Consider the following 23,952-nt stretch of genomic DNA (forward strand, 5'->3'; position numbering starts at 1 on the left):
CCCTGGGGCTGAGGAACTTGGCCAAGGGGGGTGTGGGAAAGCGGTGGTGGAGCAGGAGCATGAGGGTCTCCACAGCTTGGGCTTCCTCCAAGCTTGGGGAATGACTGTGAGAGAGGTGGGAAGGACTCATGCACCCCAGGGGTGCGCTCTTTGCTTGGCTATTTGCTTTCTTAAGTGGATTTGAAGTCTGGTCAAGAAGTGACTGGCTTGAGCATCTCTCTCCCCAATGCCCTGAGCATCACCCCTGGGGCAAGGGAAGCCCCTCTGGATCAGTCACCTGGCATCCGGATGGGGGAGCGCCGGGAGTGAGTTGCATGGTGATCACAAAGTCCCATTGGAGATGAGGATGTGTGTGGATGAAGGGGTTGTGATAGCAGGAGAGCACCAGGCTGGAGGGTCCCTGTTTTCCAGAGCAAAGCACCTACATCATCCTGTCTGCATGCCCTGGGGTGACTTCTGCTCTCAAACCAGTGCAGACCCACACGGGTGCCACTGGAATCAGTGGGGTTACCTTGCTGTTAATAAGTCAGGCTTTCCCTGTGTGAGAGGAGAAATTCCCAAGGCTCTTTCCTAGCTGTCTCGCAGCATCCAGCTCTGCACCTCCTCCATGCTGGTATCATGCTGAGCATGACCCCTCCACATCACAGTCCTGTGTCACCTTGTTCCCAGCCCATTGGCACTGCCCAGCTGTAAGCTGGTACAGATCAGTGCTGCTTCCCTAAAAACAGCACCCCACATTATCAGGTGATGTGAATCAGGGGTGATGTACAGGAGTGGGAGAGAATGCTGGCAATCAGGATGGGTCCTGTAAATCCAGTGCTTGTTGGTGACTACAGAAAGCCTACAGAAGCTATGCTGTGATCCCCTGCCTGGTAAAGGCTCCTGGTAGTGGTGCCATCAGCAAACAGCCATCAGGAAACCTGACCCTTTGCACCAAAACATTTCATTAACCATGCTCCATACACGCTTACAAAGCAGTGCAAAGCCCTGAGCTGTGAAAGCGCCTGCAGCAAACTGAGGGGGAGAGAGAGCAAATCAATGCAGAAACCATTTGTAGAGTTGCCCAAGGATGGCTCTTCACCTCAGCTGCAAAGGGTGTTTCAGTTGTGACAGTGCTGGATTCGGGAAGAATTCAACTGTGGAGTCCTGGACTGGCTCACCCAGCTCTTGGGTTTGCAGAACATGGGGAGTTCAGGCAAGTTTGCCAGCTGGAAATGAAAGCTAGGCTTTCTGTGTGTCTAGAACATTGGCCAGTAAGAGAATTCACTCTGGTCCCCTTTGTGGAGGATGATTCCCATGGCTGAGCATCACTTTGGCAGCACTGTGATGGTATCAGGCTCTGAGCAGAACAAGGTTTGTGGGAGAGGGAGCATCTTTTATTTGCCTGGCTGCTGCTGCTGTGAGAAACTGTGGCTCAGTTTTGGGGCTTAAAGAGACTTGGGTGTTGAAAACTTGTCTAATAAAAGCTTTTACCTGTCTCTGTAGCCCTTGGTTTCCTCATGCACCTGCGTAATAGTTCCCCTGTGGGTCCCTGCTGGGTGCTGCAGCCCCAGTGTCACAGCCCCATCCTGCTGGGTGCTGCTGGCCTTCCTCCCCACCATTGCCTCCCCACTCGTCACTCAGACCCTCCTGTCCTCATCGCACCTTCAGTTCCGTGGGCCTGGATCTGCAGTGACTGGGGCATCACTTCCCATTTTCACTAACAACTCGAAGAATTTGGCTTCCTTTTCTTTTGGGCACAAAGCCAGACCCGGAGCTGTGAACATGTCAGTTTGGGGAGAATGTGGAGAGCGACTTGGCACCAGAACTGTGTCTGGGTGATGAATTAAACATGATGAGGGATGGCAGGCAAAGCCAGCAAGCAGAGGAGATGCTACTTGGTCATTGGAGCTCCGTGCTCTTCAGTGAGTTAGACCGGATTTGTGGGGCAGAGGACCTAGTGCATTTGATGGGCAGTTTGGAAGATCTGGTGTCTGGTATGTTTTACCTCCTTCATGGTATTTGCTTTCTGCATAAGGCATTTCTGCTCAGCTAAGGCTGGGCCAAGCATTTTTACTCACCTAGAGAAGATCAGCACCAAGTAAAAGAGATGAGGGTCCTCAGGCTGAGAGCCCATCCCTGCATTCTCCCTGCTCCCAGAGCACCGCTGCTGGGATGTATCCTCTCCTAAGCACATCAATCCCAGTTAGGCTCTGATCTCTTTTCTTTGTCAGGGAAAAGGCATCCTGTGTCTTTCCTGCTCTCTATGTAATCCAGTCAAAATGAATAAAGATTGTGTCTCCTAATGAGACATTCCAGCACAGATCACCTCTGTATCTTTTTCCTTCCTCTTTTTCTTTCCTTCCTCTTGGTGTTTAACCATCACTCCTTGCCAAAGTACAATTATGAAGATGAAAGGTCTTGCATATGATGATGTTGTCAATAGGAGGGGTGAGAATGAAGAGCAGGATCAAATCTGATTATTTCATCAGGTGATGCTTTGTTAAAATGCCCCTTGGAGAAGGGGCATCTGGCAGCAGGATGGCACCTTTGGGTGGGTTTTGTGCCATGGTGTGCTCTCAGGGAGGACTCTTGGTTGTGGGGCATGGCGGGGCTGTGACCTCCTCCTCCAGCTTGGGCCTTCTTCACTGTGTTGCTGTTCTCTCCTGACAAGGAGGTGCCACACAGACAGTCTCAACTCCTGCTCTAAGGATAAATTCAGTCCTTCAAAGCCAAGCTGCGTGCTGCAATCCCCAACAGTCTCTTCCAGATCCAGTGCTGTGCTGTGTGGCTGAGCACAGGGTGTGATAATGGGAACAGACTAATGTCCCCAAATCACCCCGTCTCCAAGCCATTTATAGGCCACCACGTTGCTTTGCAGCATCAGGGATGCTTTGCTGCCTCTGCAGTCACCTCTTTGCTGGACCACAACCCTCTGGAAATGCTTCTTGAGGTCTGCTTTGGGAGAGGGGCTGAGGTCTGGAGTTATCTCTGTGTGCAAACACTGCAGCTCTGGGCTCATCGGCATCTGAGGGGGGAATGGCTGGATTAGCCGAGTGCATGATGCTTTTTAGAGCTGATTTCTACCTTCCAGGGCAGGCTCATTTGGAAATAAAGGGACTTGTGCTGCTTCACTTCCCAGGTGCCTCTGCAGGGATGTCGGGCAGTTCTACTGATGCACTAGAGCACCCCCTCTCCTAGGCAGGTCAGCTCTCCAGGCTGTGGCTCTCCAGAAGGGTTTGTGCTGGTGCTGAGCGTGCTGCTGGCAGAGCTGGTTGATGCTGATGAGCATAAGGTGTTGCTTTTTCTCTTGATTAGGTGAGAAGGGAATGGGGAGCTGCAGGTTGCTGCTGGTCCAGCACCCATGGCCAGGGGACCCTGATCTGCTGGGACCCAGTTGAGGATGGGGCAGGGCTGACCTGGGGTGAGGATGGGGGTTCAGTGTCTGTCTGTGGTGGGCAGGGATGATCCTCCTCGGAGCAGGCAGAGGAAACCCTTTGCTCTTGAGCTGCCTGAGGCTGAGAGCTGCCCTGGGTCTGGTGTGTGTTGCTGCATGAGAGCAGCATTGGAGCTCATGGGATGGAGGTAGGGAGCTTGTGAAGGTTCCATGTCTTGTCCAGGAGATGTGGACAAGCCTCCCTATGCCATGCTGATACAGTAGGGACCTACCCTGGGAGCTCCTCCAATAGATCTCATTGAGGAAGCCCAGTCCTTGAGCTGTTTGATGCTGTACTTCTGCTCCCCACATCTCCTGTAGCTAACAAGTGCTTTGGAGCAAGTTACATTATTAGCCAGCCCTTTCCAGCAATAGATAATTACAACGCTGGCACATTGGAGCCCAGACCTAATGGTTGGCTCCTGATCCTCTGCCTTTTAACTGCACAATAATGATTAGATGGAGGGTTGTGGTGTTCTGTTCTCTGGAAAAGCCCTCTGTTGGTGTTGGGTGGCTGTGCTGTGTTTCTGCGAGCAGATCCAGAGCTCTGTGGATAATGCTATGAGATTGTAAAGGAGAGTTACTGGCTCCTGTCCTCAGTGGCTTGCTTCCCATTGGCTCAGGGCCTTGAGGGTTTGCTCAGCTCCTTTATCCCACATAGATTTATCTCTTTGAAGACAAACCCGTTGTTTCACAAGGCTACTGAGTTTCCCAGCACAGCCACGGCTCTGGGAGCTGTTGTACATGGTGCCTGGCAGCAGCACTGCCCATGTACCTGCTTGGAGGATTCTGCACCTCTGTGGAGACTTGGAAGTAGCAGCAGCATCTCTGAGAGGTGGAAAGAGGCCAAGTGTCCATCCCTCCTTTGTGCACAATAACTCTCCTCATGCACAAAGCTCTTGCCTTCAGCCTTTTCACCCCCAAATAAAGTTACCAGCTTGAATTTGGCCTGAACAGGAGCAGTGCTGAGAGCTTCTGCCTCTCATGTAGCTGGAGGTGATCAGTAGCTCAGCTGGGAATGATGTGCAGGTGAGTATCCTGGCTGGTGTATCCCACTTTCCTGCCAGCCTGGATGAACAAAGCGGTGATGGGATGGTCCCAGGTCACGGTGTGTGCCACCAGCACTTGTCCCTTCTCATCCTGCTGTGCATGGGGCTGCCTGTGCTGTGCAGGTGATGCCGGACACAATGGCAAATACCAGTTGCCTCGTTACAGCAGGAACAAAAGACTTTTTTTCTTACCAAAAATGTGGTTTGGGGTTTTTTTTAAGATCCTTTTGGAGGAAGGGAAGGTACAAGGTCTCTTTTTTTCCCTGGACTTTCCCAGGAGGAAGGTGGTTATTGCTCGTTGTAGTGGTTCCTGCGGTGTGTGCTATTGGGCTGGGTCTAATAGGGCACTGTAAGGGCAATCATGGTATGACACAGCTTTCCCACCTAAGGTGAAAGCCCTCTGCTCCATCTCGAGGCCTGCCATAGGAACAACCTGCAGGGATTTTGGAGGGTGTTCTCAGGCAAAACTCCCCTGCTCAGTGCTGGGGTTTGGGCAGATGCGTCTTGGGGCTTTTCCTGAAGCATGTGTGGGTCTGGCTGTCACTGGGGTGAGGTGCTGGTGTGCTCTGGCAGGGCTGGGGCTGCAGAGGTGCTCCTTGCCCAGGCTGGATAGGCTCAGCCTAAGGGATGGAGGCAGGGATTGTCCTGGCTGTCTCTTCCAGACACCTCAAACAGCAGCTCCTGCTGCTGTGCAGAGGGGTTACCGCAGGGGGGTGAAGGATGCTGGGGCCGCCCCAGGAGCGAGCCAGTTCCTTGTCACACCTCTCTACAGCTCTGCTTTCCCTCCCGCAGGATATTCGTGCTGGGCATTGGATTTTTCACCCTGTGCTTCCTAATGACATCGCTGGGAGGGCAGTTCTCAGCCAAGCGCCTGGGGGACTCACCCTTCACCATCCGCACCGAAGGTGAGTGCTGCTCCATGCCCGTCCTGTCCCACAGGATGCTCCATGACCCCCATGTGCATGGTCCAGCTCTGACGGGCACCAGGGATGCAGGGGGGATGGTGCTCAAATGCCTCCATTCCCAAGGCTCCCTCCTGACCTGTTTTGAGGGTGTCAGGACAGCTTGGGATCCTGTTAGTCCTTCTTGCCATGGTGCAGGCACTTGGCAGCTGTGTGGCTAAAGCCTGGCTGTGTTCACATCCAGAGGTGTTCACAGTGGGGATGTGTTTGTGTTGGAGTGTGGATGCTGACCCTGGCTCTACAGCAGAGGAATGGGGAAACACCAGTGACCAGGGCTGATGGCATTAGACCTTCAGCTGGAGGTGGTGTGGGTCGCATGGCCTGCACCCAGGCTGATGTGCTGAGGATTTGGCTTGGGTGCTTGGAGGGCTTTGGGCAGTTTTGGGCAGTGTTTTGGGGCAGTTTTGGTCTGCAGGGAGTGGAAATTGTCCCTTAGGGATGGGAAAATAAAAGGCCTTTGTGGTTTCATGGAGGTACTGATATGTAGAAGATAAATATTCTGATTTTTAGCAAGTGTGCTTTCTGCTTGGTCTCCTCCTCTATACCAAAGGTGTGGATGGATTTGAGCCCCCCAGCTTCACCTGGTATGGGATTTTTGGGCAATAAATCCTTTCCTTGTGGTGCTGGAAGTGCTAGTTGCTTTCCTACAGAAGAAGAGGACTAATGTGGTGGTTTCCAGAAGTGGAATGGTGCTTGTTAACTGCCCAGTTGACTTCCAGAGAGATGGATGTGCAGTTGGCTTTGTTTTCTCCCCCATGGATAGAGCACCCGGCAGCTGGCATTGCTTCCCCTGTGCTCCCCTAATTGTCCCCATCACCAGCTCCATTAAGCCCCTTCTCCAAGGGACTGGCTGACCTCAGCCTGGCCAGGGCAGGTTGCAGGATTGGTGTTTACCATGGTCAAGGTACCTGCTGTGCAAGGAGCGTGGGTGCTGTGTTAATGTCCCTGTCCCCATGCCAGGCACTGCTCCTGGGATGGCTGGTGGGTGAAGCCTGGTTATAGGGTATTTCTTCCTTCTCAGGATGAGGAACAGCAGATGAGGAGGGTGGGCAGAAGAAGGCCTTGGACCACCACTTTCTTCAAACTTGGCTTTTGAGGACTTGGGTCCTGAAAAGATTTCTAAGTTCAGAATAAAAGGTGACATTTGTTGCAGCTTCCCTCTGTCCCAGGAGAGCCCCAGCATCTCCAGGGGGTTTGCAGACAACTAGAGGAAAGGCAAATGGGTCCTGATTAACCATGGGACCAGCCTGAGCTGAGGGCTGGCACAGGTTGTGCTGCAGACAGCAGCAAAGGTTTCCAGAAAACCCTGGTCCCACCCCAGAGGACTCTAAAGTTGTGGCAACAAGATGATTATTCAGCTTCTTTATCCCCTTTCTGGATGCTTTGGAGTGGAATAGCTTTTCCCATCATTATTCTTATTATCAAATTTAAGCCACAATTTACTCCACTGATTCCCATCCTTACATGTCTCTTGTTTACCGGGCATAGCACAGTCCTGGAGCTGGATCCAAAGAAACCTCCTTTTTCAGGCTCTCACACCTCTGAGATTACTGCCTTTGTGATTAAATCAAGAGGTGTAAATGGGTGTGAGGTGTGTAAACCTTCTTGCATCCGAGATTCCAGCCCTCTTCCAGCCCCCTTGGCTCTGCTAAAGGGGTGTGCTGTGAGTCCTGGCCTTGCCAGCTAGGAGAAGTGCCTGCTGCTTTCCTCTGAGGCTGCACAGGTCTGGACATTACAGGTCTGGCGATGGCTGGTTGGTCCCATTTAAAGAAGGAAAAAAAACATCATGATCAAGGTCCTCTAATATTTCAACCTTTTGGTCTCTGGGCTATGTAGCTGTCTAAGACAAGTCCTGCTTTGTTGGGAAGAGCAAAATTTCAATGTAAACCCATTTTTTTCCTTTATTGAATGGATTTGCCAAGCAAGGAAGTGCTTCCAGATGAATTGCTGCCAAATTGGCTGTTGCTGCAACTCTTGTTGGGGAAGATTTGGTTCATTCATGGTCTTGCACACCCTTTTGAAACATGAAGCATCCTTTCTCCTGTCTGTGGAAGAAGGGATACTGTTCTGGAAGATTATATTCTTTGTCCAGAGGACTAACCTGGGAGGCTTTTTGCTAGCTCTGTAACACCGGATTCAGGCTGTTGGGGGTCAGCTTTCCTTGTCATACCGCTACGTAGGGACAATGCCTACTGGTCCCCCTGGGAAATGGGGAGTGAAAGCCTCCGGGAAGCTGGCAAAGTGGAGAAACTCCATCCTTGGAGACAAACATGTGAGGCTGTGGGCAGGTCTAACCCTGTCTCTGCTCTATGCGGGGCAGGAGGTTAGTGAAGGGACCCAGAGGTCCCTCCTGTCTGGAGTGGTGCTGAGCCCACGTGGAGGAGCACTGGACGTATGTCGAAGCTGGTGCAGGTTGATGGGAACAGAATTGAATGTGCTGCTTATTAGTACTGCGATGTCTCAATAGGTCTGTGTGGATAACAAACTGACATTGACTAACATGTGTTATGGATCCCAAGGAAAGCCAAGAAATACTGCTAGTTATAGTTGCTGTTAAGTGCACAGTGTGGTCTGAGGTGAGCACAAAGGAGCAGGTTAATTTTGCTGGGCTGATCAGCTCTTGATGTAGGTAATAGTGGAAATTGGGCCAGTGTTCACAGAAACACGGACAGGTTCAGGGCTGTTAGCTTTGGAGGAGTTATTGGGTGCGTGGCCTCAAGTCTGCCATGTGTTGAAGGTTCGAGTATCTGCTGGTGTGAAATGCTCTGGAGTGCACTGGTGGTCCTGCCTGGGGAAGGAGCTTAGTCCCAGCTGCCACTCTCCTCTCCACATGAGCTCACCAAGTGTTGCATTTAATGGGCCCTTTTGAGCATTATTCATTAATTGATTAATTCTTCATCACAAGCTGGCAGCATCTCTCCCCACGTGCTCTGGGTGTGGGCTGCTTTACCCGTGCAGCTGCTGTGTTTAGTTGGGTATGTTGTGCCTGGTGACTGTTGGCTCTGGAGGCCCTTCCTGGGAGTGATCCTGGCTTTTGTGGCTCTTTGCTCTAGTCCTTGCTCCCATGTGTCCTGCCAGGCTCAGCAGTGATGCTGTGCAAGTGAAGCTGCCCATGCCCTTAAATGTCTGCAGCCGAGTGCTTAAAAGTCATTTGCATCCAAGGAATACCATTTGTGGGTAAGTAGTGAAGCTCATGGTTCATGGTCCCATCTAGGCTAGGGCTGTTCCTGTTTCTCCCTGGGTGTCCTGACCAGCCCAGCACTGAACCTTGGATATTGTAATCCAAGGGGAAGCTTACAAAAATGCCCCACACTTGTCCAGAGCTTTCTTGGCTTCTGAACTGTGTAAGCAGCTGATCGAAACCAAAATGAGGATAGATACAAGTCAGGAGCCTGAAAAGGAGCACCGAATAATATCACAGTCCAAAAGTTAATCCCATTCTAAATTTTACTGTTATATGTGAATCCCCTTCTCAGAGGCTCTCTCCAACAGCCAAGTTTCTCAGCGTGTGCCAGAAATCATTCCTCAGATGGGTTCTCTGCTCGGTGATTCGATGCAGCAGCAGCTTAACATCTTAACAAGAATTAAAAACCCCCCTTCTGAAATGCAAGTTATTTTATCCTAATCCGCTGCTGTCAAGTAAACACAGACAAAGGTTCCTTTGTTTTGAAATGGCCACTGAGAGAGTTTGTTCTGCAAACAAAGATCCAGATAAAAAAGGAGAGCAGGCAAGTCTATAAATTTTGGATGCGGGAGGCGCTTTGGGAAGGGCTCTGCAGGCGAGAGATTGAGTTTTCTGTGCCCTTTTCTTGCCTCCTCTTTAGAATTTAAAATCTTTGGGTTTATCTTTTTCCAAGCATTTTTTACTTCTGTTTTACTGCTGGAGTCCAGCAGGGTCAGGGGCTGATCCCCCAGGAGCCCCCAAATCTTTAATGGTGGTGCTTGCAGCATGGCTGGGGAGGGGTTTGGCCGTGGTCCCTCTGCCCATCGCTGTGCCCCAGGCTGGTTTTGGTGATGATGTACATCCTGCTGGTGGGGCTCGCTGCTGCAGGGGGTTACTGGAGGGAAACAGGTTAAGTGTTAAAACATGGTTAGATGGGGCTGGAATATTGGCTGCAACTGCAGTAGCTAGTTTAAAACATGAAAAGACTTCTGATTTCTCCTGCTGTTGATCCTGTAAGGTGGGGTATGAGGTGCTGGAGGAATTTGCTGCAGGTCCAGGGGATGTGTAGGCCAATTCCTTATGTCCTGAAATGGCTGGAGCTGAACTCTGCCCTTGCTGATTCTTATAAGAGGGCCCTGATTTCATTGCAGCTGACCTTGGTGGTGCTCGGCTGCAAATGCTTTGAGTGTTTCATATAGATATAGATATCTCAGTGCTTGGCCTGTTCGTGCTGCAACAGCAGCTCTCGTGCTGAGGTCCTTGATTCTCAATGCCTTTGGGAAATGGTGGCTTGCTGAGCGCTGGAGCTGTGTATTTACTCTTCCCATAACTGCCTTTTCAACCTGTTTCAAGTGTTTCCTGCCTGGTTTGGTGCTCAGCTGGAGGACTCGGCACCTGCCTTTTTCCACACAAAACCAGCTCCCAGCAGCATCTCCAGCTGGTTTCCTGTTGGTGACCACGGCCAGGCTCCTGTGTTGAGTTTCCTCAGTCGCTTTGGAAACAGGGTTAAGTGAGGACAGGGGCCCAAGAAAGGACAAGGCTGAGTAAGAGCTGGTTTTAGAGCACAAGCTTGGACATGCAAGAGAGCAGGGATGAAGCACATCTTCTGCCAGACTGCTCACCTTGTCCTAGGTTGCTGAGAGGTGTTTTGGGGTCTCATCTTCTTGGGACTGCAGGATATGAACCCTGATGGGATATTAAACAGCTTGTGGGCAGATTTCTTAGTTCTGTGCCACTGGGATTTTCTGCAGCTGGGCAATGTTAACTTCTTTGGCCTGGAATCTGTCTGGAGGTGGACAGTGAAGATCTGCTGTAAAAGCCTCTGGGATTTGGCCATTTGCTTTCATTTTGCAGGGAAAGAAAAATAACTTTTACAAGTTATGGAGAAAGCCTGCTGGGGCAGCTCCCCTGGCTGGCTTGGGGCATCTTATCCTGGATGCAGGCTGGGGGTGAAGCTGAGCACCACTGATCCCTTGGGGAGCTGGAATAGCTCTGGTTTGCTGTATTGGGTCTCTCATTAGAGCTCCAGCAAACAACAAGCAAAGCATGATGATGAAAATGGTGTTTAACACCCACTGGCAGAAATCCTGCCCTGCTTTCCTGAACCCAGCACCCCTCCCATGTTCCAGCTTCCGGAGTGCTTTGCCTTTCCCGTGGCTGTTGCTTGCTCCAGTTCCTGGAGTCTCACCTGCTTAAAGCTATTTCTTCCATCAGTGAACACAGAAGAGGAGAGAGGGAGATACGGCACAGCTGTATCCTCTGGTGTTTGTGGCTTCTATTTCATCCCACAGCAGGGATGTTGGTGGAGAGGCGGGAATTGTGCTGCAAAAGGTAATGTTCAAGGTTGTCGGGCATCTTCACCGTTCCAGAGCCATAGTACCGTGAAGCAATGGGATCTCATGTTATTTCAATTCCTTGAATTGCTCCCCCAGGAGCAGAGCAAAAAGGCCAAATAGAAACGTGAGAATTTACATAATCTCCTTGGAGGGGTCATTTGCTCCCACTCCTTTCTCCACTGGTTTTCCTTTTGCTCCAGCAGCATCCCAGCTGGGTTGTCATGGTCAGGTTTCACTGCTGTTTGGTCTCTCAGAAGATGCAGAAAGGTCAAGCTTGGATTTGCTAATGATCAGAGTGAGCTTGAATAACTCTGTGGTCCTCCCTCACAGACAACTGTACTGGGAGGGGAGGAGGAGAAGGGGGAGATCTGTGTAAATGATCCTGACCTGCTGCATTCCCTCTGCGTACGGCTCATCATGAGGGAGGATGGCAGAGGAGAGAATGGCTTGGTTCAGCTCTGCCTGCGGGATCATGGCTGCAGTGAGATGCTGCTCAGCCCAGAAGAGCTTGAAAGCAAAACACAAATGTGTTCATCCTCACATCCCGGTTCCCTCTCTCTGGGGAAAAGTATTTGCTGGACCCATTTGCAAACTCAGGTTGCTGCCACTTGTGATAGATCCCAGTTTGCTCCTCGGCTATTTTTCAGCAGAGCACATAGTTCTGACAGGAGCTTGAGTTGCTGCGTGGCTTTGCCAATCCCTTTTCTTACCTGACCTTCCTGGAGAGTGCACCCCAGAGCAAGGGCTTAGGCTGCTTGAATCATGATGCAGACACACATGTTTCCAGGGGTGCTCCTGTTCCCTTTGCTTTCAAAAAGTCATGTGAGTTATAAATTTATCTTACTGCCTTTAATGCATGGTGAAGGTAACAGGAAAACCAGTTGCAAAGACTCGTGTAACCAAGTGATGGTGATGAAGGGGCACGGGCAGAGTGACAGAGGGAGCTGGGCAGACTCTGCTCTGCAAACTCAGCACTGCTTATTCCCAGTTTCATCCTTACTGAGCTACAACCCTCTCCTGGGCTGCTTGTGCTATGTTCTGATGTCTGCTGAGCAGCTCTGGATAACGTCTGCAGCAGCTTGTAAGCAGCTTGCCGGGATCCGCTACTTGAGCGTGTCTCGCCAGGCAGTGCTGGGATATTTGTCCAGGAGCAGGGATGAGGCTGTTCTCAGTCTTAATCCAGAATTTGCTTATGGAAAACTCTATTATAATGCAGCGGGAGGTCTCCTCTCTGATCCCCTCTTCCCGTAGTGCCTGTGGGCCTGTTATCCACAGTGATTCCACAGTCCCTATGGAGGATCCGCTACTTGAGCGTGTCTCGCCAGGCAGTGCTGGGATATTTGTCCAGGAGCAGGGATGAGGCTGTTCTCAGTCTTAATCCAGAATTTGCTTATGGAAAACTCTATTATAATGCAGCGGGAGGTCTCCTCTCTGATCCCCTCTTCCCGTAGTGCCTGTGGGCCTGTTATCCACAGTGATTCCACAGTCCCTATGGAAATGCAAATCCTGCACATCCCCAATGCTTCATTATTCTGCTGCTGCATCCGGAGTTGGATTAGTCTCCTGGAGCCTGTAGGCTGCTGGAGGGGTGCCAGCCAGGGACACCTACGGGGAGGAGCATGCTGTGCAGCTCTCCAGTGCCTGGGGCTCCTTTCCAGCCTGCTTCCATCCCATCCAAAGCTGCTCCGAGCAGCCTGGGGGCCTGGAGCAGCCAGCTGATGCTGTCAGAAGTTGCCTGGTCACTACTAAGCCAAGTCAGTGCTGGGAGCACCTCCTTAATGGGGAGCTGTGCTGGGGAAATAGGGGAGGAAAAATCAAAAGCCCATGAAAATGCTGGGGCTGACCCCAGCCAGCCCAGAGGTGACGTGCTCTGCCAGCTCCTGCTGATCAGGACTGTTCTCTTGCTTCCTCATGTCCAAGCATTGGTGGGGAAAAGGGGGTTGATGGAGACCCCAAAGCAGAGCCCAGATGCAGGGTGACGACTTCCTGCCCATCCCTAGCCCTGCTCCCTGCCAGCTCCTGCCAGATGCTCAGTTGCTTCAGGGTCTCTTTTAAGTGGATAATGCCGCATGCAGCAGCAATATCAACTTACTCTGCTCTTCCTGTTGAGTACAGGGAGGCTGCTTTAATTACGGGCTAAAGTGTTGCTCTGTGCTGAGGAATGGTTGTTGGTGATGGTGATGGGTGCTGCTGGGAGTGACTGTGTGTGTCATCCACACTCTATGCAGCACCCTGGGGTGCAAGTGCTGTTGCGTGGGTAACACAGGGGTGTCCTTAATTTTCATGTATTAAGGAGCAGACCATTGCTTTGCCTGGGTGGAGAAAGTGGGGGTTGATTAAAATCATGTGTCATCTCCTTCACCTGCATCTTCTGATGTCCCCACTTCAGTCCCGGAGCGCTGCATCCCCCGTTGGGTTGGTGAACATGCATCATGCTCCCATCTCCAACCCACATTTGGAAAAGGGAGTTTAAAGTGGAAGTGTAAAACTTTACTGCTCTGATTAAATTGCTGTTGCAGGCAGGGAAATGAGTGCTGTTAAAATAAGGGAAGTAAAGAGGTCTTTGGGGTCTCACTGTGGTTAGTGATGGGTTGTGCTGCGGGGTAAATGCAGACTGAAGCTTTGCAGGGTACAGAGGGGTAAAAAGTGTAAGGGCTGCTGTAGTAGTGCTTAATCCACCCTGGGAACCTCCCTCTTCCTGCAGAAGTGCCCATTAGATACAATTGCTGCTCAGAATTTCATGCCTGCAGGCTTGAAAAGAAAACCGATAATGCCAGCAAAGTGACTGGGAAATGGAAGTGTGAATTCACCAGTCTTAAACGGGTGGAGGGGAGAGGAAGATCTCCTTGCCCCCTTCCCTGCTGCTGTGTTGGAGGAGGTAGGAGCAGCATCCTGCTGGCCATGGGCACTCTGTTATCTCCATAAGCAGCGACTCCCAGGGAATGATTAAATCAATTAATAGATTTTCTATAGCTTATGAGGAAGTCAAATGGCATTTCCATCAATGTGCGATGAGCAAACAGCCCACCAGGCCAGGAGGAATGTTAATGGCTCTTTATGCTTTTATTATCCCTTTTCACTCCTAAATCAAAATTCATCCTGAGCCCAAGAGGCAGCAGGTACTTCAGAAAATAAAACTAGCACAGTGGGAACCATAGCAGCCTCTCTAAAAGCTGGTTTTGCCACTGATTTATTTGTTTCTTCACCTTAAATGAAAGACCAGGGCTCAGTTCGGCTCAGGCAGAGATTAACCAAGGCTTGTCCATGGCTCTGCCAATGACCCCAGCTCATGTGGGCTCTGCTTTGGGCTGCTGCCCCACTCTTCTGCTGCTGTAAAGATCCAGCCACTGGGCTCAGCAGGTTTGAGGTTTTCCTCCATGGGTTTGGAGGAAGGGGACGATTTATCCATCCCTGGAAACAGTGGCAGGATGCCTGGCACTGTTTGGCCAGTGGTTTTGGCTGAAGGAGAAATGGTAATCATTTTGGAAATGTTAAATTAGCAAGTTCTGCTGTTTCTGAAACATGATGTTTTGGGGCATCTGTAGATAAGGCTGTGGTCTCCAGTGCTGGATGTGCAGAGCCAAGAGCCATGGTGGTGCCGAGCTTGCTGAAGCAGTCCTCTGCTTGATCTTGGGGTGGGCAAATCGTAGAATCCCAGCTTGGTTTGGGTTGGGAGGAACCTTAAAGCTTATCCAGTTCCAACTCCCTTCCACAGGCAGGGACACCTTCCACTAGAGCAGGTTGCTCCAAGCCCCTGTGTCCAACCTGGCCTTGAACACTGCCAGGGATGGGGCAGCCACTGCTTCTCTGGGTACCCTGTGCCAGCGCCTCAGCACCCTCACAGGGAAGAACTTCTTCCTTCTATCTAACCTAAACCTCCCCTCTACTAGGAGAACTACTAGGATTGTACTAGAAGAACTAGTTGATATAAATACCCATGGAGAGGCACCTCTCTTATAAAGACAAAGAACTGAGTTGAGGGTTAGTGATGGAGGGGTTCCTGGCTTGTGGGGTCTGTGGAGCTGCTCTGGGACCAGTGTGTGCTGCTCCTTGCCTGCAGCTGGGGGTCCCAGTTTGTTCTCAAAGCCATCAGCCAGTTCAGGGTTCAGCTCTGCCCTGGTAGCACTGGTGTCTTCAGGGCTTTGCTACCACCAACTGCCCTTGAGCCAGCCTGTACTGGAGCCCTTGTGTTTTAGGAAGCAATTTAAACTTGACGTTAATCTTGTGCTTTGAAAGCCTGGTCTGCAGCATGAGGTGCCTGGAGCACTGCAGAACAGCTTTAAAATGCAATTTAAAATAGTGCTGGCTGGCAATAGAGGAGCAACTAAAAATACCCTGCTGGTACTTTGAAAGAATACAAGTAACGGGGGATGATGAGGAGGAAAAAGATGGGTTAAAAAGATAGAACAAATGAAAGCTGAACTGCAGCTTTCGCTGGGGTTGTATGTATCCATCTCCCCTTCACCAGCCGTCTCCTGGGACTTCTGGAAGAGGAGACAATGGCGGAGATAATTTTGCTCACTTGCAGAGTGATGGCTTGTTGCAGGCCTTGTGGCACTGTCCCCACGTCCCACAGGGGACACCAGATCTCTTGTGTGTGTGTGTGTGGAGGTAAGAAGTAAGAAAAGTTGGTGGAACAGCCCTGTGCTCTCCCTTGCAGCAATGAAACCTTCCTGTCTGTGAATGTAAGTGTCTATTTGTATTGCTGGGCTTCCTGCTTTTTCTTATGTATATGGAAATAGGGAGCAAATGTGTTTTAGGGTAGAGATGGAGCTGCAGCCTGCTTTTACAGGCATTTCTGTTCACGCGGTGCGGTAGGGACAGCTGCATGGGTGGAGAAGTGGCAGAAGCCCCTTCTGCAGGCTTAACTTGGGATCCTACAGCCAAAGGGCTGCCCTGATGGAGGGACCCAGTGGGGCTGGTGTGGGGGCACAGGGCTGGCACCCTCTGTCCAGGCTGGAGGATGGCTGCTGGGACCTTGGGTGGAGACTGAGCTTTGCTCAGGACTTCACTGGCCTCCCTCTAACCAACCTCCTCCATGAAACCTACTGGGGCATCATCTTCCATGGGGCAACATCATTCCATGGTGCATTGCCTTTCCATGGGGCAGGACCTTCAGCGTGCTGGGGCATTGCTTCCCATCTGCTGGTGCTGGTTTGGACAACGTGCATGCCACGGCACAGATGGTGCTCGCTTTCAGCCAGGGAACTTCTGCAGCACGTTGGTCCCCATGCTGTGATGTCTTGGCTGTGGGGAAGCTGGGGGAGTCTCTTGAGCCCATGGCATGGTTTCGATAAGAGCTTGGATGGGTAATGGCACATGGCTGCTGGACCCATGGTGCCAGAGCTGGCTGTGCAGGGCACAGCAGGACCTGATGGGCTCTGCCTGCTCCTGGATGCAGTGAGAGGGAGAGAAAACACCACTGAGGCTGCATGTTTGCTGCTGGTTGCACAGCAGTGATGAGAGGGTGGATGAATCCAGGGGGTAGATGATATCAGGCAGCAGGACATAATCTGCTTTACCAGCCAATATCTTAAGGCTGCTTAAGTTGGCTGATTACCAGGGAACCACTCTGTTGCCAGCCTTTTCCAGCGGCTCAGCAGCAAATCGATGGTGTAGCTGGAGCTGTATCCAAGTGTCTACTTCACTGGCTGCTTTGTGGGGCACCCCCAGATGCGGCTGGTGTGACAGGTCCCTCTGTGGCTCCTTGTGCTCTTTTTGTTGGGACATTGGCTAAGCAGGTCCATATTTTTTCTGTATAACTTAGAATCATAAATCCATAGTAGTTTAATGGCAAATGTGGATGGGTTTGCTGTAGGCAGCAATGGGCTGTGAGTTGGTGCCCTCGAGGAGAGCAGACACCGAGCAGGACCTGATCCATCCCTGGAGTAGCATCCCCCAGGGTGGGTGCTGAAGGGATGGAGATCAAGGTAGAGGCCAGCTTAAGCCTGGCTTTGGGCTTTCTTGTTGCTAGTTAGTGCTGTGGGTCCCTGGGCTGTGTTGGTAATGGATTATGTGTCAGGGTTAGCCGGAGCCTGTGGCTAGTTGGCTCTTTGGTCTTTTAATCTGTTTGAATCAAAATCAATAGTGAAAGTAAAAAAAAAGAGAAGTGAAGGGCTGGTGCTTTGCTCCCTGGGTACCAGGGAGGTGCTGGACTGGGGTCCTCCCTGAGAGGATGGGATTCTCCCTGAGATAATGGGGTCCCCAGGACAGCCCTGGATACCAGCCACCGAAGGAGCAGGGTGATGACGTCTGGGTCCAGTTCCTTCTTCAAGAAACCCTTCAAGAGTATATTGTCCTTTTGAGGGGTGTAAGTAGCCTGGAATTGTCCTTTGAGGGAGAAAACCAAAGCAAAGGGTGCTTTAGATTGAAATTAATTCAGCTGATATTTTCAATGGACATGAGTAATGTCTTACCATCTCTGAGCAAATTCCCTTCTTGTACCAGAGTGCTTGGCAGTTAAAAGATAGCCAGGCAGGGATATGAGTTATGTTTGAGAAGTGGGAGGGGGGAATCAACAACAAATCAGACAAGTATAAACAGTGGAGATATATTGTAGAATTGCGTTTTAAATGTCAGGGGGATGTTTTGGCACTATTCATACTGGTCTGTGGAGCCTTGGTCTCCCCCCGCCCCGGTACAGTCGGTGATGGGCTCATGTGGCTGCCTGCACCCACTAGGAGGAAAAGACAAGGGTTGCATTAGACTGAACAGCAGTGTGCAGCTGACCTAATCTCCTACATGTTTCTCTTCCCCATCTTCTCATCATGAAGCTGAGCAGAGTGAGACCCCTCGAACAGGATGGAGCTGAGTGAGCCAGGGATGGGGAGCTGCCCTCAGGGTCTAGCTACACAGGGCAAGGGGGTTGGAATCAGTCCAAGTAGCTAATGGGAATATGCTCCAACGTGCTATTTGTTTTTTATCTCCTGAGGGGTTCTAGCTCCATTTGAAAACTGCAGCCTAAGCGTCCATATAAGCCCATATGTGACAGGGTGGCATCCTGCACGCTCCATCCATGCTTGTGAAGTGCTGAGTGGAGATGGCTCCCAGTGTGAGCAATGGTCGGTGACTTGGGGAGGATGCTCAGCACCCTAAACCACGATGCCTGAGCAAGGAAACTCCTTCCCATCTGCTCCTTCTCCTGTGGCACAACCTGGGCTTTGTCAGCACTGCTTCATATCATCTCCACTGGTCCCAGCACTGTGTTGAGCTGCCTGCAGGGAGTCCCCTCCCTGTGGCCATGCTGGAGATGCTCCACGGAATGAAATGCTGCTTGCTCAGTTCTCTCCACTCCTGTGTAGTTGCTTTGAGGCATCTGGCATTGAACTGCCACACGCAGCAAAACCCACCTGTGCTCTGTCCTGGCTCCCATTCCTGGAGGCTTCAGTGGCAGGTAGTGGCAGTGGTTGGGATGCCTGCCTAGGGATGTTTTCATCCAGGAAGGTATTTTAAAGACGTGTATCATTAGAGAATTCCCTTGGGTTTTGACCAAATTTGAGCATATGGGCTGTTGACTATTCCACTGGTTTCACAGAGAAACTATTTCTTCTTCCTCTAGACATCACCCTTAGGGGATGCTTTCTTTTTTTCCCCTGATTTCATCCAATTACTTAGCTGTATGCTCTTCTGAAGCACCATAAATAATTCTCCTCCCTCTGCTGTGTTTACCAGCATGTCTCATGAAATCCAGTAAAATATGATTGATTGCAATCATTATTTCCTGGTGCTGCTATGAAAACCTCTATCAGGTTCAGTGATTGCCTTTAAAGAGTGGCTGCCACTCAGGAAAACTGTCAGAAACCTATCCTACTTTAGCAAACTCCAATTAATCTGTTGATCAGTCTTAGTTGGATTTTCTTTCCCATCGTTGCTGCTTATCAAAGGTAGTGAGACTATTTTTCCTTTGTGATTAGCAGCTTGCTTATTATTTAAGAAGAAGGGGCTCGGAGGACTACTTCATGCTCTTGAGTTCGGTTTGGGTTTATCCTTGTCTGCAGTGCTGGTTGCAAGTCTGCTGGGGATCTTTGTCACTGGTTTCAGTGGGGAAAGCTGGGGGTACTCTCTGCCATCCTCTGGATCCCCATCACACCCACAAGCAGCCGTTCTCCAGGTATTCGGGTCTCTGGTGCAGGTTAACAAATTAATCCTGGTTTTAAAAGAGTCACTTCAGCACTTTTCCTCCTCACTTTTGGTTTTAATGAGACACACTTTCTGAGAGATGTAATAATCATTGCCAAAAATGTCAACTCATTCCTGTTATCCCCCTTAAGCTTCTGGAACAACAAAAACAACAGCAGCAAAGACCAAGAACTGAAAAAGAGGTTTTAGTGACAAAGGGCTTCAACTTTATCTCCAAGAGCAAGGAGGGGGCTAGGGAGAGCCATGCCCTTGACTGCTCTGCTCTCTGAGAGGGTGCTTGAAAAGATAACCCAGGGAAGGCTGAGATTTATTTATTTTATTACTATTTTTTACTTAGGATTTGGGGTGGGTTTTCATTTCTTTATTGGAGAAGGAATATCTCTGCTCACTGCTGACAGCAAAGCTCAGAGCTTTGAAAAGCATCCTAGAATTTCTCAAAACCTGCTGGGAAATTGGATGGTGGCAGTGACACTAGGGGAAATCACAGCGAAGCCAGTGGGAGAGCCGGGGGGAGTTCAGCTGTGGGGCTGGGGCTTGCAGCCTGGGATCCCGGGGGAAACTGTTTCATTCCAGTGGGAATATCCTTACCTTTCCTCAGTGGTTAGGGAGCAGAGCTGGATTGTCAGCCATGCTTCCATGGTGAGGACTTGGGGCAGGCATCCTTGGCAGAGTTGCCTGGGGTGTGGATGAAGCCCAAGCAGTAGGAAATCTCCATTTCTTGCTCCTCACTGAGCATGGGGCAGTCCCTGGGGAGCTTTTCCTGGGCAGTAGGGATGCAACTGAGCACTCTTGGGTGCTCTTCATGGACATCAGCTCACTCCTGCTGTTGGAAAAGTTAGCCCTATATAGCTCCGTGCCTCAGTTTCCTTCATCCCCCTGCCCAGGGCAGCATTAAGCTATCTTAGCGGGGCTGAAGGGGCTTGCAGGACCCATCCCTGCAGGACCCCCCAGGTCTGTTCTGCAGGGATGAACTTGGTGCTTGTGTCTGGGTTTTAAGCAGGGCCCAGAGCTGTTCCTCTGCCCAGGCTTTTCAAGCAGCCTTTTACATTTCAAACAAGCTGCACCACTAAAGAGGCCTTCATGATTTAACTGGATGCAGCCCTGCTACAAACTGGGGTGACAGCCCAGCCCTCAACGGCAGAGGCAGCAGTGGCTCTCGGTCCTCCCCGTTGCCTTCCCAGGCATGGTCTTGCATCTTCACGGATGTTCAAAATGTGTTCAAGGCCAGGTTGAACAGGGCTTGAAGTAACCTGCTGTAGTGGAACGTGTCCCTGCCCATGGCAGGGGTTGGAACTGGATGAGCTTTAAGGTCCCTTCCAGCGCAAACCAGTCTGGGATTCTATGTCTCTTCCTGGAAAACCAGCACGGCCTGAAACACCCCATATCCCCCTGCCTCCAAAACAAGCTGGGATCCAAATCCTTAGGCCAGGGGTACCACTACATCCATGGAAATGGGGTGGTTGTGGTTTGAGCCCTTCTGGGCAGCTCTAGGAGCAGTATTGGTTCCTTCTCCTGACCTCCAGACTGACCCACTGGCACAGGAGCACACAAGGCGATGCACAATCTCTGTCTCACTCAAAACCTGAGTTCAAGGTGCAAGCTCTCACACTGGCAGTGCCAGGATGTCAGAGCTGGAGCACATCCTGAGCAGAAATCCCTATTTGGGGTGGCCAGTCCTGGAAGCTTCCTGGGGCAGGGTGCTGGGGGCTGCAAGCCATGGACCAGGGTGGCACCAGAGTGGGCTCAGTCCTGTGGGGAAATAACTAATGTGGATTTGCTGACTTAAGACCATCTTGGAGCTTTTCTATTTTCCTTGGCCGTGTTGTGCCCACTTTGCTCAGTTGTGTTTGGGGAGACCCCTGTACAAACTGAGCTCCATGGTCTAAGTTTCTGCTTTTTTCCCCTTATCCCATCTTGTCATTGCAACTTCATTGGCACTCCTGCCCTTTGATGGGACAGGCCATGACTTGTGTCCCACCCAGGGAATTGGGAGACCTTCCTGGTGGGACTGGCTCCTGCATTCCCAGACCCACCCGGTGGGGCTGCATCACACTTCGGGCACCCACTGATTCAAGTCACTGACTTCTTGCCATGGAAGTGCAGGGAGCATTTTGGGAAGAGCCCAGTTTCAATCTCCATGAATGGAAGGTTTTTTTTTTTGAGGAATTGCTTTTGCTCTCTGTTTTTCTCCCATTTTGTTAAGATTTGTCATGAAAAATAACGTGTTGCTGATAATCTCCGCAGTGTGGGAGAGAGCCATTGGTGAGGCTCTGGGTGTCAGCTTCTCAGAGGGCTTAAGGGCTGGTTTGTAACCCTGTGCTCACGTGCCAGCAGCGACGCAATGCTGTCATAGCACCCAGTGGGTAAGAGCCTGGCTGGGTTATGAGTGCCGAAGCCCCCATATTTGTAGTACTGATGCAGACCCCTCCATAGAGCTGGAGAACCAACCACAGCATCTGGAACTGGAGTTAGTGGTGATTTACCTGGAGAGTGGGGAGGGAGCCGGGGGTGCATCTCTGCAGCAGTGGGAGCTGTCGCCGTGAGCCAGTTCTCACCATAGACATACACATGGCTCTCATCTGGACACCAAAACCGTCTAGAACCCACACTTTGTGCTGTTTGATGTGCTCAGCAGCCCCACTCCATCCCACTGCCAGGGCTGAGCTGGGTGCAGGGTGCTGGGGGGGATATAGCCACCCTCTGGCTTTGCAAGATCTGTTTTGGCATCTCTTTGGAGATGTGTGACATGCCCCTAATTTCCCATAGCCACTGAAGTGGCCAGCACCACCTGCCCAGCTCCTGCTGCTCACTCCTGAAAAGCACACGAGTGGAATGGGGGAGATAAGCAAAATGGGAGAAGTTCAGGGGATTATGCACTGATTAAGTTATTACCAATGTGAAATGAGCAGCGTTGAGATGAAACAGGAGCTTTATTTTCTGTTCTCTGGCTTCAGGCTCGGGGCTCCTGTCACTAGACCACACATCAAAGTGGGAGCTGGCAGCTCTATATCCCCTGGTGCTTTCAACACGGCAGCGGTTTGGTGCTGTGCAAACACATAGGAAGCAGAGCATTAAATGGGGCTGGGAACTGGGGGGGCCTTCCCTGCTGTGGGGGGTTTGTAGAGATGCAGTGCTTGAGGCAGAGCTATACCCAATGCTGGGGCACCCACCCTGCAGCAGATGTAGGTAGAAAAGAAATTCCCTGCACCAGGAAGATCCAGTGCTGCTGGGAGGATGTGCTGGGGGACAACTACCTATTTGCTTTTGCTTAGTCACCCCTGGCAGGCTGCTGGCAAAGGCAGGATACTGGGCAAGGTGGGTCCTGGAGGGTGGAAAATGAGTTCAACATGAGGTTTTTGTGTCTGAGAATGAAGTTGGTTTCCTGTGAGCACTCAGGACAGGCTGGATCTGGTGGACAAGTCGCGTGTTAATGCTGGAGAGGCAGGTGAGGAAGCTGGATCCAGAGTTGGCTTAACCACTGGTTATCAGGACCTGCAGCAGCCCAGCTGGATGTGGGCACAGGCAGGGATTAACCCATGCTTGGACAGGACAATGGGACTGTGGGTCTGTTGGCGAAGCCAGGGAGGGAATATCAGGACAGCAGGACATCAGGATGGTCCATAACTCACTGATCCCATCAGTGGGGCTGGGAGCACAGGACCATGGGCAGCTTTGGGGCTGAAGCTGTGGGGAGGGGGATTTTCTTGGTGTGACAGAGCAGTGCCCAGCCCATGATGTGTCTCACTTTGCTCTTTGTGTGCCTGCAGTGATGGGTGCGCTGGAGTCCCGAGGGGTGCTGCGGCGGATGAGCGACATGCTTGAGATGCTGGTGAAGAGGATGGACATCCTGGCCAGGCTGGAGAATAGCACTGACTTCCACAAAGGGGATGAAGCACGACTCCCTATGGACAGGTCAGTCAGCCATGCCAATGCCTCGTAAAGACCCTGTGGAATGGCTTGGGGGGTTGCAGGAGCAGAAGAACCCCAGTGTGTTCTGAGGTGTTGGGCTGAGCTGCTCTGTGGGGATGATGGAGCCCATGGGGCTTGGACAAAACTTCTGCAGTCTTGTTTGCCATGTCTGGAACCCTTTTTTTTTGGGATTTCTGAAATTACTGTGATTTTGGGGGTTTCCTATAGCACCTCTCCCAGCTTACTAGTGCTGCAGGGTGGCTACTAGCTACTACTGTGGAGGGTGTCTGTGGTGGAGCTCAAGGTGGCTGGAGGAGTACCTGGTGCATGGGCTGAGCTCTCTCTGCCATGAGGACGGTTTCTTTGTGCCCATATCCCTTGGGTAGCTATGGCAGTGATTGTTGTTTGAAATCCAGGGATGATCTGTTCAGCCCTGGAGTTGAGCAAGGCTTAGAATAAAATATAAGCAAACTGTCAGGTCCTGAAATGCTCTCTGGGCAGAGCTGGTGTCCTGATGCACGCATCACATCCATCCAGGCCAGCTTGAGAGATGCTGTCAGACCTCCCCGTCATGACATGCTGGTTTGCTAAAGAGACATTTCCCTTTGCTTTGAACATTTATTAATCCTAATATGGCTGTCATGCCAAGGCCTGCAAAAATGGTAGCTAAAGGAACTTGAAGTGATGTGGACTTACGCCGTCCAGAGGGACCTGGACAGGCTTCAGAGGTGGAACAATGTGAACCTCATGAAGTTCAAAAAGGGCATATGCAAGGTCCTGCACATGGCTTGGGGCAATCCCAAGCACAATTACAGGCTGGATGAAGAATGAATGGAGGACTTGAGGGTGTTGGGTGATGAGAAGCTCCCCATGACCCGGCTTCAGTGTGCACTTGAGACCAGAACCCCTCGATGTGCTGGGCTGCACCCCCAGATCGTGAGCAGCGGGTCAAGGGAGGAGATCCTGCCCCTCTGCTGTG

The 23,952-nt window shown here is 51.2% G+C and overlaps 1 protein-coding gene across 2 annotated transcripts in view; it reads left to right on the top strand.

Annotated features, from left to right (window-relative positions):
* MGAT5B (mannosyl (alpha-1,6-)-glycoprotein beta-1,6-N-acetyl-glucosaminyltransferase, isozyme B) overlaps positions 1-23,952 on the top strand; it is a 65,073-nt gene that overhangs the window by 897 nt on the left and 40,224 nt on the right. For both annotated transcript variants that reach the window (XM_010018469.1, XM_010018470.1), the window contains exons 2-3: positions 5,257-5,369; positions 22,832-22,976. In XM_010018469.1, the coding sequence (XP_010016771.1) occupies positions 5,257-5,369; positions 22,832-22,976 (258 nt within the window). The remainder of the gene's footprint in view (positions 1-5,256; positions 5,370-22,831; positions 22,977-23,952) is intronic.

Source organism: Nestor notabilis, unplaced genomic scaffold (assembly GCF_000696875.1).
Source record: "Nestor notabilis isolate BGI_N333 unplaced genomic scaffold, ASM69687v1 scaffold977, whole genome shotgun sequence".
Classification (NCBI taxonomy): domain Eukaryota; kingdom Metazoa; phylum Chordata; class Aves; order Psittaciformes; family Psittacidae; genus Nestor; species Nestor notabilis.